The 15,795-nt window shown below is 38.4% G+C and overlaps 6 protein-coding genes and 1 pseudogene across 6 annotated transcripts in view; 1 reads left to right on the top strand and 6 right to left on the bottom strand.

Moving 5' to 3' along the window:
- Positions 1 to 1,776, bottom strand: part of LOC104709310 (F-box/LRR-repeat protein 2-like) — a 4,799-nt gene extending 3,023 nt beyond the window's left edge. The window contains exons 1-2 of the mRNA XM_010425948.2: positions 1,140 to 1,776; positions 5 to 736 (exon numbers count right to left, since the gene is read on the bottom strand). Of these exons, the coding sequence (XP_010424250.1) occupies positions 5 to 736; positions 1,140 to 1,467 (1,060 nt within the window). The 5' untranslated portion in view covers positions 1,468 to 1,776. The remainder of the gene's footprint in view (positions 1 to 4; positions 737 to 1,139) is intronic.
- LOC104706632 lies at positions 1,957 to 3,844 on the bottom strand (annotated as a pseudogene).
- LOC104706633 (protein-S-isoprenylcysteine O-methyltransferase A) lies at positions 4,097 to 5,542 on the bottom strand. Its single transcript, XM_010422830.2, has 3 exons — positions 5,427 to 5,542; positions 4,787 to 4,874; positions 4,097 to 4,698 (listed from the first exon to the last, which is right to left on the bottom strand). Exons 2-3 carry the CDS (start codon positions 4,866 to 4,868, stop codon positions 4,112 to 4,114), a joined length of 669 nt encoding a protein of 222 aa, XP_010421132.1. The 5' UTR covers positions 4,869 to 4,874; positions 5,427 to 5,542; the 3' UTR covers positions 4,097 to 4,111.
- On the bottom strand, positions 5,628 to 7,612 carry LOC104706631 (superoxide dismutase [Fe] 3, chloroplastic-like). The gene is made up of 8 exons (XM_010422829.2): positions 7,437 to 7,612; positions 7,221 to 7,310; positions 6,738 to 6,929; positions 6,488 to 6,659; positions 6,318 to 6,391; positions 6,214 to 6,240; positions 6,086 to 6,109; positions 5,628 to 5,995 (listed from the first exon to the last, which is right to left on the bottom strand). Exons 1-8 carry the CDS (start codon positions 7,521 to 7,523, stop codon positions 5,870 to 5,872), a joined length of 792 nt encoding a protein of 263 aa, XP_010421131.1. The 5' UTR covers positions 7,524 to 7,612; the 3' UTR covers positions 5,628 to 5,869.
- On the top strand, positions 7,746 to 10,628 carry LOC104706629 (dihydroorotate dehydrogenase (quinone), mitochondrial). Its single transcript, XM_010422827.1, has 10 exons — positions 7,746 to 8,032; positions 8,245 to 8,327; positions 8,477 to 8,800; positions 8,893 to 9,148; positions 9,238 to 9,426; positions 9,506 to 9,535; positions 9,698 to 9,835; positions 9,938 to 9,975; positions 10,054 to 10,153; positions 10,383 to 10,628. The coding sequence occupies exons 1-10, from the start codon at positions 7,883 to 7,885 to the stop codon at positions 10,455 to 10,457; spliced, it is 1,383 nt and encodes a 460-aa protein (XP_010421129.1). The 5' UTR covers positions 7,746 to 7,882; the 3' UTR covers positions 10,458 to 10,628.
- Positions 10,605 to 12,137, bottom strand: LOC104706630 (probable prefoldin subunit 5). The gene is made up of 4 exons (XM_010422828.2): positions 11,884 to 12,137; positions 11,683 to 11,786; positions 11,493 to 11,570; positions 10,605 to 10,876 (listed from the first exon to the last, which is right to left on the bottom strand). Exons 1-4 carry the CDS (start codon positions 12,065 to 12,067, stop codon positions 10,787 to 10,789), a joined length of 456 nt encoding a protein of 151 aa, XP_010421130.1. The 5' UTR covers positions 12,068 to 12,137; the 3' UTR covers positions 10,605 to 10,786.
- LOC104706628 (transcription factor TCP7-like) lies at positions 14,398 to 15,788 on the bottom strand. The gene has a single exon (XM_010422826.2). The coding sequence runs from the start codon at positions 15,682 to 15,684 to the stop codon at positions 14,890 to 14,892; it is 795 nt and encodes a 264-aa protein (XP_010421128.1). The 5' UTR covers positions 15,685 to 15,788; the 3' UTR covers positions 14,398 to 14,889.

Here is a 15,795-nt window from a genome sequence, read left to right as displayed (position 1 = left end):
TTGCTTATCCCTGTTACTGTGATCTTTGTGCAGTTGCTCACCTTTAAAACCTTCAACCCCAAAACATCGTCGCTCCCCAAATCCCTGAAAGCAACGTCAGTGATCTCTTCACAGCAACCTATATCTAGAGCCTCCAAGTTCTTGCACTTCTTCAGAATGCAGCTAAGGGAAGAGTCAGAAATATTCAAGCACCAATCCATCCTCAAATTCTTGAGACTATCTTTGCAAGATTCTGCCAGTAACATGATAGATTCGTCAGAGATGTCTCTGCATCCACCGATTATCAGAGTTTCCAGGTTCTTGCAAGACTGCGCCAGGGACAATATAGACTCGTTCCCGACTTTGTAACAGTCTAGCAATTTGAGCGTCTTGAGGGAAGATGCACAAGCTTTAGCCACGCTGGAAACACCAGCGTCTCCGACATTGCTGCATTTATTGATGTCCAAAGATTTAATCTTTCTGCATCCCTTCACAAGATCAGCAAGGCCTGAATCAGTGATATTGGCGCAGCCTTGTAGCCCGAGAGCTTCTAGCTCACGGCATCTCTCAGAGAGTGATTTCAGCGATTCGTCGGTGATGAAACGACAACCCGCTAGATGCAATGCCCTTAGATCATGGCAGCCTTCTGCAACAGCTGATAGTCCTTTATCTGAGAGCTTTCTGCAGTAGGATACATCCAAAAACTGCAGTAAAGATAGACACCTTCCAATTGAGGCCAATCCAGTATCTGTAATACCTGTTCCAACAAGACCTTGGTAAATTCAGACAGAACCATTGGTGCTGAGGAACATTCATATCTAAAATAGAATGAACCAAAGAAGAACTCAATCATAGAAATATAATCATTCCACGTCATACTTCCTCTCCTAAAACGCTCTCTAAACTACAACCCCTTAAAAGCTAATGGATTGGAGCAAAAATCAGACACAAAGGGACAAAACCAGATCTAACACCAGAGATCAAATCAAACACCTGAAACTGTCTTATAAAAACCATAGCAGCTACATCTTAACCATCTATAACCAATTTTTCCAGTTAAAGTTTAATCGAATCAGAAATGGAACCCAAAGAGATAAAAAGAAAAAAAGAATCTTTTTTTTTTTTGTTGTTGTTGTTGTTTAACCCCAAAAAGTAGATACCTTTACAGTTGTGGAGATTAAGAACTCTGAGACACTTGAATCCATCAGAGATAACAGCGAGGTCAGAATCAGTGACACCTGGATAAAAAGACCTAGAGATTGACTGAGACAAGTCCAATTCGACGATTTGAGTGAACCTAGAGGCAAGACGGCGGAGCATATGTGGACCAGCACGAGCCGCCAGCTTCTTCCTGTCGGTGCTCTGCAGATTTAGCCACCTCTTGCAGACCAAACCAAACACTTCCTTGTCTTTTTCACTGTCAAGCCTTGACAATACCCATCTCAGCTCGTCGTCGGTTAGTGATTCGTTAACACATACAGACGACATGACCGGAGAGATCAAAATCAGTAAAAAAAGATTTCGAATTTGGGATTAGGACCACTACGAAATGAAAAGCCCCTAACTTAACCTCTCTCTTCAGTTACAATCTTCGTCTTCTTCTTCTTCTCTGGCTGGTTAAATGGGCATTAGATGAGCCATACTGATCGTGTGGTACAAGGAAAGCAACACCAGATATTGTGAAAATGACGCAAAGATCCCTCATTTCTGAAATGATTCCAATGTTTGGTGGATGGGCAATTCAGGTATTTTGGCATTTGGTACAAGGAGATGCGTCTTATCATTGAGAGCACTTCTAATGGCTGTTTGTTTATCTTCTGTTTGGTCAGTAAGAGACACTCAACAACGAAAGACAACGACTTTGAGATAGAGAGAGAGACATTTAATTGTCTTCCCACTTTTGCTGGCTTGTCTTCTTCCACCTTCTCATCACCTTGTCGCTTTCAAATTCAGTCATATTAACACTGGTTTTAATAATAAACCAAAAGAGTATATCCTTCCCAACTCTTTCAAAATTTGGAACTCTTTTAAGTCGTTACCGCAACGTAATTGCTACAAATGGTGTCAAAGTTAAAATCTTTGTACACCGTTAACTCAATCTTAAAATGGGAAATGTGATGCTTATCAATGTTGTGAATCAACCGAACTCAATCCCTAAGAGTAGAAACTCTTAAGACCCATCATATGAGTTACGGAAACGTACTTCTTCTACATCCTCTGTTTCTATATCGAGGTTCGATGAATCAACAACAACCTTGCACGAAATTGGTTGCTTATCACCAACTATAAGTGAGCATGCTTCGTAAACTCCATTCCCAGGTGGTATATTCAGCAGGGACGATGTCTGAAGTGAGATCTTCCTTCCTTTGATGGTTATATCTTGTGTTTTCACCCTTGAGATAACCCTGTGTGGTCTGCCGAGGAGCTCTGTTACATACCTCACATCTCCTGAAGCAAGAGCTTGACGGACTCGTGTGGACGATACTTGCCTTCTTTCTTTTGACTTTGAGTCGTCCTCTGTGTCTTCATTTCCAGGGACTTGGTTCTTATCCATTACAGAGTTAATGATGTAAGCGCTGATACCATACTGTTTGCATAACCTCACAAGTTCAGAAGCGTCACCGGAAGCTCTATATCCAAACCGGTAATTTTCGCCTGTGGAAATACAATTGTTTTTAGAGTAAGAATTTTAGGAGAAAGGAGGGAACTGTTGAGATACTTGTTTGGTATTCACCTGCCACAACTCCGCAGACTCTGAGCTCTCTTGACAACTTCTCGACAAATTGTTGTGGGTTAAGATGTCGAACGCTGGCAAATTCAATCTCAAACTCTACTGGTGCTATGTTCTCACAGTATGATGCCCAAGAGGAAAGGACCCGTTTTCTATCGCATTTGGCTACTATTGGTGCCCTGCTCATTAGTTACCATCAAAGAAGGTATAAAAGCAAACTTTATTAGCAGAGAAGAGACTGTGACAACTAACTTTGATAGATAGGAAGCTAGGTTAATTGGTAAGGTGGAAGGAGAAAGCTAAAGAGAGAAGACGTTACCTAGGTTTCCAACCAAGTACTTTTGCCATTCCAACAAAAGACAATAGATATGGAGTACCGATTCTTGCAGCTTGAATTGCAAGCTCTCGATGACCTATATGCAGCGCATCAAACTTCCCTAGAGCAACAATGCCTCCTGCAAATATGATTTTGTTTCGTCAAAACAAAAGACAAGGCCATGATGAAGGCAACACAAAACAGTAATTACCAAGCTAAGAGACTCGGTGGAAAACTTAAGCAACAGTAAACATCTAATATAGCGGCCCAATATCTTGATATCTTCCACAAATTTCAAATCATGGCGCCAGAGAAACCAGATGAACTGCTAATGGGAACTTGAAGTCAGATGAAATAGGCAAGCAAACGATACCTGCAACTGGCGAAGGCCCTTCAACTAGAAGCTCAGGAGCATCGTCTCCCTGGCTTCGGAAAGAAGAAATAGACAGATACTTTAGCAAAGACTCCAAATTTTGAAATTTTGAGTTGAACAACAATTAGTACATAGCGCTCCAATTAGTCTTTGAACCCCCAAGAACCCAATTCTCAGCTATGCACTAATCAGGATATCTCACGTCAAACAATCAAAAGTGTGAAAAGATTCAAAAACCTGAAACAAGAGTGAGGAACTGGGATTTTTGCAGTGAGACCTAGACAAAGACTTCATCCGCTGCTGCAATTTAGCCGAATAAGGTCTGAGCACGAATGAAGAAGACTGCCCAAAAACCTCAGCACCGAGCGTAGGCGGATGACGGTGATCCCAACAATGCACGAAGGCACGAGAGCCTCCGCATAACATGGTCTCTCACTCTACTTCTCAAAACCCCCTTAAAAAACCAAACTTGCTCTCTCCGAAACTCTTCGCCGGAGCTAAACATCACCGGTGACAGGTGTCAACAGTTAAAGCTGTGGTATATTTCATATCCACGTCAAAGACCTTCTCTTTAGCTGAGAGGGTTTGCACATTCCCAAATCTTTATCCTTTCCTTAACAATACAACAAAAGTCAAAAACATTGGGGTACACATTGTGTTGTTGTAGCTCTAAGTAAATAAACCAAAATGGCAAAGCCATATGTTCAAGCTTTCACTTCACAAATGGAACACCAGAAGCAACATTCTCAGCATACTCTATATACTCAACTCCAAAAAACTGCTTCAGAAAATGCTCCTCGTAGGATATCCTCTGAGCAAAAAACCGCCACACGACAACCATGAACATAACCGTTGAAATAGGATTACAGAGCATAACTTGTGTCCCAACCGACCAGATGAGAAACCCGCAGTAACTTGGATGCCTCATTAGTCTATACACACCGTGAGTCACAAGCCTGTGATGCTCTTCGTGGCTAATCTTTATCAGGTGTGTAAACGATTCTCTCGCTGTTATTATCGCTGCTTTCCTGATGATTTCTCCGACGATGATCATTACGAGTCCAAAGTTGCTGACCCACCAGTGTTGTTTCATCCCCGGGAAGAAGGTAATCTCGGTTAGGTACTCGAGCAGTGACACAAGCATTGCTAAAGCGTAATGCTTGCTGATCAAAAGCGAGCTAAGAGTTACATTTGATGGTCCGTGAATGGCAACGGCTAGAATGTATTCAGATGTGTGGAAAAAGATTAGTGAGAGTAGCATCTGAGATAACTGTCTGATGCTAGTGTCACTGAAGATCTCTGTCATTATAATAAACCAATGGAGTGATTTTTCTCTCCTCTTTAAGCAATTCTCTTATGCTAATCCGTTAAAAGAGTAACTACAGACCTGAGAACGAGGCGGATGCATAGTGTATAAGTAATGGAAGCCGGTTCTCGATAACAAACCCGAGGGGATCCAAGAACTGCATAACCACCTACAAAAGAATTACACCGAGAAGAGAGAAGTCAATTAAACTGAAGATTCTTAAACCTGAAGTTTCCAATCACTCAATTTATGTAACACAGTAACAGCATAAACCTAAAAGATGAACAAGTTTCTGGCATCAGGAAATATTAAAGTTTCCCAAGGAAAGATAAGATATAGTCTTGATCCAAACACATTTAGCAAAGCATTGAAATGTAAAGTGAGTACTAAAAACTACAGTATTCATGGGACACTGAATTATCTGACATAAACATAAACATTGATTGATAATTTACACAAACCACAAACAAAACAAAACAATCGCATTGCAAGATTCACACAAGGATCAATGGTCAAATATACAGTTAGGTTTGTCTTTGTATATTCCTGGCACTCGAATTTAATGGGTAGAGAATTTTTCTCAAACACTTGGCTTGAAATTTGCTTATCTCCAGAAAAGGGTTCCCTTTTTTTTTAATTCACGCATTTTATCAACGAGCAAGAATCCTAGCGAAATAATCAACTGTAGAAAAAAAAACAGAGACAATGAAATGAACAGAACCTTAGGAGACGAGGAGTATAGACAAGTAACACAATCGAAATCGAGAGCTTCAGCGAGAGAGATTTGGTACCCAATGCTGAAGGAGAGCCAAAGAGATGATCGCGTGGACGTTTGAAGTTAAGGAAGAAGAAAGTTTATACCTTTTGTCAATCTTATTATATTTTGAGGAGAAGAAGAAAGAAACCTTTTAGGAGAAACAAATACTCTTTTAGTCACGTGCGACTCACGTGGCCATACATTTTCATTGATCTTAAAGCTAAGAAGAGTCTCTCAAAGGCAAAAAAAAGTCAAAAACTAACGCTAAATTACACATGAGAGACCAGCTAGTTGTTTTGTTGGTTGGGAAACTTGGGACCTCTGTTTGCAAAAATGAGACTGCCCAAGTTTTGAAGGAGTTGTTTTTTCTTTGCTTTCACATGGACTCTCAAAAAGAGTTTTGTAGCTTAAGCGATTGGGATGTTGGGTTCACCAAGATTCACAAACGCCTCTGCACGGGCCATCCTACTCATGGCTGCGTTCCACGACACCAAGTTGTTCAGAAAAGTGTTTATATACCTAGCCCTGTCGTTCTAGCAACCGATTAAAAAACAAACACAAATTTAGCCTTTCCAACAAAGAAAAAGAAACAGAAACCATCAATATAGCAAAGCTAGTTTTACCTTGTAGTCAAGATAATAAGAGTGCTGCGAAGTAAGATAAGAAAACAAAGGATGTTAGAAGATTCATTTTTTGTTTGTTTCTGAAGTTTTTTTTTCGAGAGTATGAGAGAAGAGATGAGATAGTTTACCTCCCACACATCTAAGCTGATGATAGGCTGTAACAACAAAAGAGATGTGATTAAAGAGGCAACATCAAGTTTATGAAAGAAATTTCACAAGAGAATCTACTTACAATATCGTCCCACACGAGTGGGTTGATTGCGTTTGAGGTTTTGACTACCTCAAGTCTTCTCTCTTCCCTCTTCACTGAAGTTCCAAGAGGAAAAAAAAAAGAATCAAGATTTTCCATTTTCTGAGTCCGGTTGACTAATAACAAGTGAAAAGCTAGTAGAGTTTACTCACAGACGAGCCAGACCCAGCCGGAACCAAACTGACTAAGAGCTGCATTAGTGAATTTTTCTCTGAAATTTGTGAAAGAACCGAAATCTTTGTCAATCTGTTCAAGAACACCCTTTTGAGGCATGTCTCCACCACCAGGTTGCATCGACTCCCAAAAGAAATCATGGTTATACACCTAAACAAAGAACATCATCAATCCTCCCAAATTAGTGTGTGCCTCTAGCGATGTAAAAACAAGTTAGAAAGTAAGTACCTGCGCAGCGTTGTTGAACTCGGGCAAAGGATTCCCATTGTTGTATGTCACCTTGATAAGCTCTTCCATTGTGTATCCATAAAGTCTATCATCTTTCCCTAACTGTTTATTCAGATTGTCCACATAACCTCGATGATGCTTACCCCAATGCACTTCTAGTGTTCTTCGACTCATATAAGGTTCCAAAGCATCCTATTCACATAACATTTCTTTGATTAAAAACCTCAACAAAATCATTTCTTTGGCTGTTTGGCATATCCCAAAGATCAAGACCCATCTACTTTGCAAGAGACATACACAGATCAAGATACAATTTTGCCCTAAGCTCACCAAACAATTCACCCCAACTAACCAACTTCCCATAATTTTGTGCTAAGTCGAGAACAGCAAATAAATTACAGAAGCAGGACATAGATACTACACTTGGAATCCGGATGCAACAACCAAAGTAAGGAGGATTTCTAAGGCTTTATTTGCACTTACAAGTGGATAAGGAGGTGTCTTTAGACCATAGTAAGCTTCAACCTTTAAACCACCTCGAGACCTAAGAGAGCATCTCCTCTGCTGGTTACTCTAAACAGTGACACACAAACAAAAAAACGAAATTTGAGAGCTTTAGTGATTCAAAGAGACAAATTCATGTAAAACAGAACCACAATAATTTCAATGTATCATAAGGAAAAAAGAAGGAAATCGAACCAGATTGACGAGCTTGGAGGATTTCAAACGTATAATAGAATCTGGAATTGTACAGAAACAGCTTGTCGTCACAACACAAGAACTCATTGTTCCTTCCCACTGTCGTCGTTAAAATCTCACTTCCGCGTCAAACACAGAGAGAGAGCTTCTTCACTCCTGGGCTTATCAATCTATTTGGTTCACTCCGGTTAATGCTAAAAACCCAAAAACCTAGAAGAGTTCACTCCGGTTAACTACATTAAACCGGTAAATCGAACCGGAAAGATCAACCCTGAAGCAAAAGGGTTTTAGCAAATACTGACGATCCACATTGTAACCGAACGAACAAAAAGCGTATATTTCTCTATCAAGCCGTGAGCTGAAAGGCTAAAACCCCTCTTCATATAGATTTCAAAGCTACCTTTTAATTCCGTTTGATTCCACTGTCGATTGAATCATCTTAATCAATGGCCGGAAGGGCTGCGACATCTTCGGCGAAATGGGCGAGAGAGTTTTTGTTCAGAAGGGTCTCCTCGAATCCTCTTGGAGCGACCCGTAACTGTTCTTCGGTTCCTGGAGCTTCCTCTGCACCTAAAGTTCCTCACTTTTCCAAGAAAGTAAGTACCTTTGATGGATTTTTGCTTTACTCGTATCATATTGGAATCTTATGCGCCTCAGGAATTTAGTTTAGATGAAGCTAGGTGCTTTAGAATCGTAATCTTCCAGTTCTTGTTTTGATCTGAACATAGCACTTTATCTTGTGTAGTAGAGCAAGATCAGTGATGCTAGTTCATTTTACTGCAAAGTGTTTAACTTTGAAATTTTTTAGGGAAGGATATTGACAGGAGCTACCATTGGTCTGGCCATAGCTGGAGGAGCTTATGTGAGTACTGCAGATGAAGCAACCTTCTGGTACTTGCTTAAATAAGTGCCCTGAAACGTTACATATCTTATGTCTATTGTAATCTTGTGTTTGTTAACATTGCTCAAGCTACCTTGTAGTTATCTTGGGGTAATCACTTTGGGTTTTTTACCTTTTGCTTATCTTGTGTGTTGGACAGTGGTTGGCTATTCAACGCAACAAAGGTTGTAAACCCTTTCTTTGCTCTTCTGGATGCTGAGTTTGCGCATAAGCTGGCTGTTTCTGCTGCAGCTCGAGGGTGGGTACCTAGAGAAAAGAGGCCTGATCCAGCAATCTTGGGACTTGAAGTTTGGGGAAGAAAATTCTCAAACCCAATTGGTCTTGCTGCTGGATTTGACAAAAACGCTGAGGCTACAGAGGGGTTGCTAGGAATGGGATTTGGTTTTGTTGAGGTAGGGTCTGTAACTCCTGTTCCACAAGAAGGCAACCCGAAACCACGCATCTTCAGATTAAGCCAAGATGGGTGAGAATCTCTAATCCGTTCTTGTTTACTTACCTTTAATGATCGAAGAAGCAAGAGTTACAACTAAAAGACTTGTGTTCTCGCCCCTCCAGAGCAATTATCAATAGGTGTGGATTTAACAGCGAAGGGATTGTTGTTGTTGCAAAGCGGTTGGGTGCTCAACATGGAAAAAGAATGTTGGCGGAAACATCAGGCACTTCGTCATCTCCAGGCGAAGAAGTGAAACCAGGGGGAAAATCTGGACCTGGTATTCTTGGTGTCAACCTTGGAAAGAACAAGACGAGTGAGGATGCTGCTGCTGACTATGTCCAAGGAGTTCATAACTTATCACAGTATGCTGATTACTTGGTACAAACTTCTTATTGTGATATATCGAGCATTCATTTTGATCTAATCTCCCATAGAATTCTCTGTTCCTAATTTCCATTTCTCTTCAGGTGATCAATGTTTCATCACCCAACACTGCAGGGCTGCGCATGCTTCAGGGAAGAAAACAGTTGAAGGACCTTGTTAAGAAGGTTCAAGCTGCTCGAGATGAGATGCAATGGGGTGATGAAGGTCCTCCTCCTCTTCTCGTAAAGATTGCTCCTGATCTTTCCCGAGGAGAGCTTGAAGATATTGCAGCGGTTCGTTTTACAAAAAACGAAAACACATTCTACAGTTTCCAAGTTAATGGCTCTTACAACGTTGTATTGGTTTGTGTAGGTGGCTCTCGCTCTCCATTTGGATGGGCTGGTACGTTATCTTTTCATATGAACTAACTTCCGTTTCATCAGTGTCGATTAGTGAAGCCTTCAAGCTGTTTAGCGTAGTGTAGCAAAAGCGTTCAAAAGTCACGCTATGCTGAAAATCAGAATGTTTTTGATGATGATAATACTATCTTTGTCTCTCCTGTAGATCATATCGAATACAACAGTCTCAAGGCCAGATCCTGTAACCAACAACCCTGTGGCAACAGAAGCAGGTGGTTTGAGCGGGAAACCGCTCTTTACTCTCTCCACCAACATGTTGAGAGAGATGTACACTTTGACACGAGTAAGTTTTTTGCCAAAAAAAATGATGATCCAGTAGTGACTGAGGAATTAAAAACATTTCTGATTAGGGGTTTGTGGATTTTTTTCATGGTCACTTCCTTAGGGAAAGATTCCATTGATAGGCTGTGGCGGGGTTAGTAGGTAAACCTCTTTGAACATACTTCAGTCTTCAGATGCTCTAGTTGTGAGAACAAAAGAAATGATTTTTTGTGTTTTCAGTGGTGAAGATGCTTACAAGAAAATAAGAGCCGGAGCTACTCTTGTTCAGCTGTACACTGGATTCGCGTATGGAGGACCTGCCCTCATCCCACAAATAAAGGTATTCCTTTCCCATAAAGACCGATCTGTTTTTTTTCAACTAGGATAGTTTAATAAGCATAGAAAATTTCTAAAAGCCAATTTTACAATGTAAAAACTCGTATTAGACCAAATTCTTGAAGCTTTTGGTATCAAAAACATCTCTCTTTGTTGTAAGCACAACTAACTCTGCATGTTGAGGACCTTGAGGTCAGATTGGTACTAATATTCATGTCTTTATGTTGCAATAGGAGGAACTAGTGAGTTGCTTAGAAAGGGATGGCTTCAAGTCAATCCATGAAGCAATTGGTGCTGATCACAGATGATAAACTCGAAGAGCAATACCCAGAGGAGGGTTCTTTTCTTAAAACGACAAAACAAAGTTGTATTTAGTTTCACTGATTCAGTTGTTTCCTTCTTCCCCAACAATGACATCATGGTTTTTTGTCCCTTTTCTCTCGGTTTATGAGAAATAACCAGAAACACTTTTTTGTCAATTCACTATTGTTTTCTCAAAAATTACAGCACAGGTTCTTCTAGCACATAAAACACAAACCGATTGAGATCATCAAAATCATAACATAAATGATTGGACAAAAACATTATCAATCTCAAGATAGGTGTCAATAGTAAAAGAACTAGATAAGAAGAATTTTCATGACGTGGTTGCAGCTGATAACTGTTTAACTTTGGCCTGCAAGACCATCCCGGCTTCATCTGCCACACTTTTCTTTTTGGCTGCGACCTGCATTGAACGAACAATATTCTTGAAGTTAACAACTAAGTCTCGGGTAAGCTATAGATGTAAACATAGGTTCTCAAATAAAAGAGTACTGAAACAATTTGGCAGTGCTGCAAGATTGATGTCAATAGTATGAAAGCAAATGGAAGGAGAGATCATAGCATTGAATTAAATGCGGAGTTAAGTGGAGACTCTACTTAGTGTATATTATATATGCATGTATGGCTCAAGGGGGTGCTCTACTTGACAATGTGCAGGAAATGACCAACCAAAGGGCTTCTTGATTATGTTTACTGTATTCCTTAGCAGCCATAAAACTTACAGCCCTCAACTATATTTTCTACAATAAATCATCAGTCACTGAAAGAGTCAGGAGCTTAACCCCTCGTAATAGAATCAGACTTTATTTATTTTAACTCTATATCACCCATTTCACAATTTTGTAAAGGTTACTGAGAACGGTGTCATTCTTCTGTAAAATTACAGCTCTTAACTTCTAAGGCAAACTCTATAAGCCGTATGAGAGTAAAGTGTAGGCCTTTTTTTTCAATTTCCACCTCAGGATCAATCTAAACACCAAATCAAGCATTTGAAAGTTGCCAAGAGAGTGAAAATTCACCTCAAAAAGTTGGTCAAAGTTGGATTTGAGCAAGTTGATCTTCCTCTGACAATAGTCTTTTCCATCATCCATAGTTTTCTACAAAAATGCAAAAACACAAAAAAAAAAAAAAAACACTTGAGCTACACTAGGAACGAGCCAAATAAAACAAAGTCATCATAATCCAGTTCTTATCGTGTGGTTGCATTACCTCAATGAAGTAACCAGTGCCAATATCAACTAGAACCTTATCAGCTTCATCAAGTGTCCCAGGCACGTAGAGTGAAGCCGTGAGTGGTACAAGCATCTTCTTACCTACAAAATTTTCAATTTTTTTTTTTAATTTCAAAATCATCCAACGCTGAAAGAAAAATAATCAATACTGAAAGAAGTAGATGCGAAATAGAAAAACCTTGAGGTCGAAGAGAGAGATCGTTGAGAGCGGCGGCGGCGGAATCGAGACGAACGGTGGCTGTACGGATGTTGTTGAGACTGTCCTGAAGAAGATTCACTTCCAGATCCGCTTGTTCCTTCAAAGCTTTCAGCTGATCGATTCCCATCTTCTCCATCTCTCCTCTCGATGATGACGACGCCATTTCTCTTTCTCTCTTTCTCTTTCTCACAGTCGCGTCTGCAAAATCGCTGAAACTCTATTTTGTTTGTCAAAAGCTTGGAGACGACGAACAAAGTGTGGTGGCCCGTTAAGTGGAGTCAGTGAAGTATTAAGGCCCATATAGACCCATTTTAGCCGTTTCTAACATTTTTCGAGGCCTTATATGTTTAAAGAAAATATTAGTATGTGTTCTATCCTGATTCATTTTAATTCAATACAAAATTATAAATATTCACTGATTAAAATTTAATATAATTTTTTGATAACATCATAATTTCTAAGAAAAAAAATTGGGGAAGACAAATAGAGATTTTCTTTTACACACAAGAAAAAAAAAAGATTAATGTATAATTTCGGTTAATCAATGGATTTACCAAAACTTTTATTGTTCAAATTTCTTAGGGATGATATAGATAAAATATATTAAATAAAATTTATTATGATAAAAATTTTACACAGATAATTTGAAAATAAAACTACCATAGCTCACAACAAAATCCAAAACTGCATAATATTAATTAAGGATATGTAGATTATATCCTTGAATTTTGAGACATTCAGATCCAGATTCATGAAACATCTAATTTGAAACCAGATCTAACAATATAAAGGGATATTTGAATCCACAAAAATAACTAAAAATGTTAAAGCTATAATAAATTTTCAAATTACCCAAAACCATATCTGGAAACTTTGGATAGCCTAATTTTTGAATCGGATATTTTGCTCACCCCTAATTTTAACTACTTAAATTCTAGTTTAACTTCTTTTTTCAAACTTGTACAGTATTTTCATTTAGCAAATAGAAAAAGAAAAACAATTAACAATCATATACATCAAATTTGAAACTTCCATACAGATTATTATTTACAACCAAACAACAAATGTAACCATTTGAAATAATTAATTAGTTGCATAGTTTTACATTAGTAACTAAACAAATAAGATGTAAAATGTGTTTCTTAGTTGAAAATGAACAAACTATATATCTTGATAATATTTCTTGCCACATTTTTTTTAATATGATATCGGATTCATAAATCAAATTGTGACACTAATGTGTGTTTAGAGTTTAGACATCAAATTTTCTGAAAAGTAAATATTCACAGGAAAGTATTTGACAGTTGAACATTTAAAACACGACACTAGTAGAGCTGGTAGAGTGAGGTGAATGAGAGGCTATTTACTTACATGTGTCGGTCCAAAATGCCATATATGTATATGAGAAATATTAATACTCGGATACGAATTTATATGCCAACCTATAAAAATAATTTTTCGGGTAGAAAAGATCAAAGAAATGGGACCATATCATCAATTATTGGGGTTGGGGTCGGGGTCATTTAGATGATTCGACAATAAAAAGGTACGGATGTTTTTTTTTTTTTTATACGAGTCCATGATCACTAAGATCCCCACCTCATTATTATTTGCATTAGTGTTGATTAGTAGTACTACTAATTAAAGAAATAACAAAACACCAACTTTTTGTTAACATCTTTCCATTAATGGATTATTTTTTTTGATGGCGAAATCTGTTTGATTCTTTGATTGGTTAGTGCGACCTAAATAGTCTAGAAACCTATCTAATCACGTTGACAAATTTTTCATCAAATATAATTGTAATAATAAATAAATTCTGAATTTAATACATTACTCAGCAGATATAGCTAGGATCGAGAATATGAAACCACTAAACTAAATAATGATCTACCGCATTAGTCATCATTATCTTTACTTTGAGTTTATATATGTTTTGCATAAGTTTACTATTTCAGTTCAGGGCTTATATATGTTTTGCATAAGTTTACTATTTCAGTTAAAACCCACTATTACGATTTACAATACATACAGTTTTTTTTTTTTTTTGCCAAAAAAATCAAAATAAACATAAAGCTAATCGTCTGGTGATGTATATACATTTGAAGTCACATTCACATATGGTTTTAACAGTGAATTAATCTTTCTCTGACTAACGTGACAAACCAAACTTTCAAAAGGCACAAAAAAGGCAACAAAATTGAAGAATTCAGAATTTCAGACACAACTGGTTAATTTGTCTTTTCATTTTTTTTTTCAGACACAACTGGTTTGTCTTTTTTATTATTATTATTATCCTCTGTTCTCGCATTTAAATCAAGACGCGAAACCCAAAGAAAAAACAAAAAAAAACCTCTCAAAATCCACAACACATAACATGGATTATAAAATGGTTCACTTAAAATTCATCATCATCTAGTTCGATTTCAACGAAACAATCACACTCACATAAAAAATGCTTTAGTCCAGCAAAATAAATGCAGAGAAAAGAAGGAACAATAATGAAGTCGAAACATTTATTAAAAATATATAAACTGTGGTTTAACAGCTTACGCCAAATGCTTCACCACATCTGTAAACACATCATTACACAAATTAGCACCAAACACATAATATATCTGGAATTTTAACGACGGCTCTGTTTCGCCGGAAAACGAACCAGACACAACAACAACAACAACAACAAATAAAAGGACAAAAAGAAACCTCCGCGGTTTCTGAAATTTTCCCTTCTTTCTAAACAAAAGTAATCTTCCTCCCAAAAAAAAAAAAAAAACATCTTAAACCCTAATTTAACCCTAATCAAAAAAACAATACTTAAGGCTAAACGATACTCTCAAATCACTTGAGGAAGATTCTGAAATCAAATCAATCTCCAAGAACACACACAACGAACAAATGACGAATAAGATAAATAAATATTTAATATACCAAATTAGCCCTCGAAACCTACTAAAAGGGGCTTAACTAGTTAAACAAACACCATTAACGTGGATCTTCATCTCTTCGACCCGACCCAGGAGATCCACCGGATAAAGAAGCAAGCAAATTAAGATGACCCGGAAGATAATTCCCAACTCTAGCAGCTGAAGCTTCACCCATTGCAGCTTGTTGTTGTTGTTGCTGATGATGATGAACAAACAAAGGTTGCTGATGATGTTGTTGTTGTAAAAACATCTCTTGTACTGGAGCTCCTCCTCCTGTAAAGCTCCAAACTTGTCCAAAATCTGGCCTCGCCGGAACAGCCCAGAACCCAGCTGGTGTTGTCGTCGTAAAGCTCTCATCTTTACCACCGGAACTATTATTATTATTATTGTGATTATGACTATCCTCATCAGCTCTGACACGTTTTCCAAGTATAAACGGCGAAGAAGAGCCAAGTAAAGTGGTGGGTTTATGATCAAGAAGAGAGGAAGACAAAGGAGTAGAATTGTTGGATCCACGGATTGAGACAGAAGCAGTAGAGAAACTAGCAGGAGTTGTACCAGTTCCTGTCGCAGCTATAATAGAAGGCTCAGCTTGACGAAGTAACCATTCAATAGTTTGACCATCTGATTTGTGACCAAGCTCTCTTGTTAGCTGGAAAACACGAGCTGCGCATATAATAGGCATACGGATCCTTCTCCCTCTTCCATCGACTTTGCTGTGTCGATCTTTCGCAGGTGGTTTCTTCACCACGACTGAAGAAGACTGTTGTTGCTGTTCGATTAGAGATGCTGATCCGTTTGATGATGAGGAGATCATAACTCCGTTGTTGTTGTTGTTGTTGTTAATAGACATGGTTTGGTTAGCGATCTGGGGTTGTTCTTCTCTCTTAGTATTATAATATTTTTACTTAACAGTGAGAGAAGAAGCAAATGATTGAGAAGGAGGAGGAGGGAGGGAGGGAGG

Source organism: Camelina sativa, chromosome 8, assembly GCF_000633955.1.
Source record: "Camelina sativa cultivar DH55 chromosome 8, Cs, whole genome shotgun sequence".
Classification (NCBI taxonomy): domain Eukaryota; kingdom Viridiplantae; phylum Streptophyta; class Magnoliopsida; order Brassicales; family Brassicaceae; genus Camelina; species Camelina sativa.
Note: the sequence above shows the minus strand (reverse complement) of the source record. Positions and strands in the feature narration are given on the sequence as shown.

What these genes read in the sequence shown, in the direction of transcription:
- LOC104706631 (XM_010422829.2), bottom strand. Translation starts at nt 7,523, where the DNA reads ATGAGTTCTTGTGTTGTGACGACAAGCTGTTTCTGTACAATTCCAGAT. An exon ending in AGACACCTCCTTATCCACTT is followed by an intron (nt 6,930 to 7,220) that starts GTAAGTGCAAAT and finishes TTATGTGAATAG; the next exon opens with GATGCTTTGGAACCTTATAT. An exon ending in AGTTCAACAACGCTGCGCAG is followed by an intron (nt 6,660 to 6,737) that starts GTACTTACTTTC and finishes TTCTTTGTTTAG; the next exon opens with GTGTATAACCATGATTTCTT.
- LOC104706628 (XM_010422826.2), bottom strand. Translation starts at nt 15,684, where the DNA reads ATGTCTATTAACAACAACAACAACAACAACGGAGTTATGATCTCCTCA.
- LOC104706629 (XM_010422827.1), top strand. Translation starts at nt 7,883, where the DNA reads ATGGCCGGAAGGGCTGCGACATCTTCGGCGAAATGGGCGAGAGAGTTT. An exon ending in CTCTCCATTTGGATGGGCTG is followed by an intron (nt 9,536 to 9,697) that starts GTACGTTATCTT and finishes TCTCTCCTGTAG; the next exon opens with ATCATATCGAATACAACAGT. An exon ending in CCCTCATCCCACAAATAAAG is followed by an intron (nt 10,154 to 10,382) that starts GTATTCCTTTCC and finishes ATGTTGCAATAG; the next exon opens with GAGGAACTAGTGAGTTGCTT.
- LOC104706633 (XM_010422830.2), bottom strand. Translation starts at nt 4,868, where the DNA reads ATGCAGTTCTTGGATCCCCTCGGGTTTGTTATCGAGAACCGGCTTCCA. An exon ending in TGCATCCGCCTCGTTCTCAG is followed by an intron (nt 4,699 to 4,786) that starts GTCTGTAGTTAC and finishes TTATAATGACAG; the next exon opens with AGATCTTCAGTGACACTAGC.
- LOC104706630 (XM_010422828.2), bottom strand. Translation starts at nt 12,067, where the DNA reads ATGGCGTCGTCATCATCGAGAGGAGAGATGGAGAAGATGGGAATCGAT. An exon ending in TCTCTCTCTTCGACCTCAAG is followed by an intron (nt 11,787 to 11,883) that starts GTTTTTCTATTT and finishes AAAATTTTGTAG; the next exon opens with GTAAGAAGATGCTTGTACCA. An exon ending in ACTTTGACCAACTTTTTGAG is followed by an intron (nt 10,877 to 11,492) that starts GTGAATTTTCAC and finishes CGTTCAATGCAG; the next exon opens with GTCGCAGCCAAAAAGAAAAG.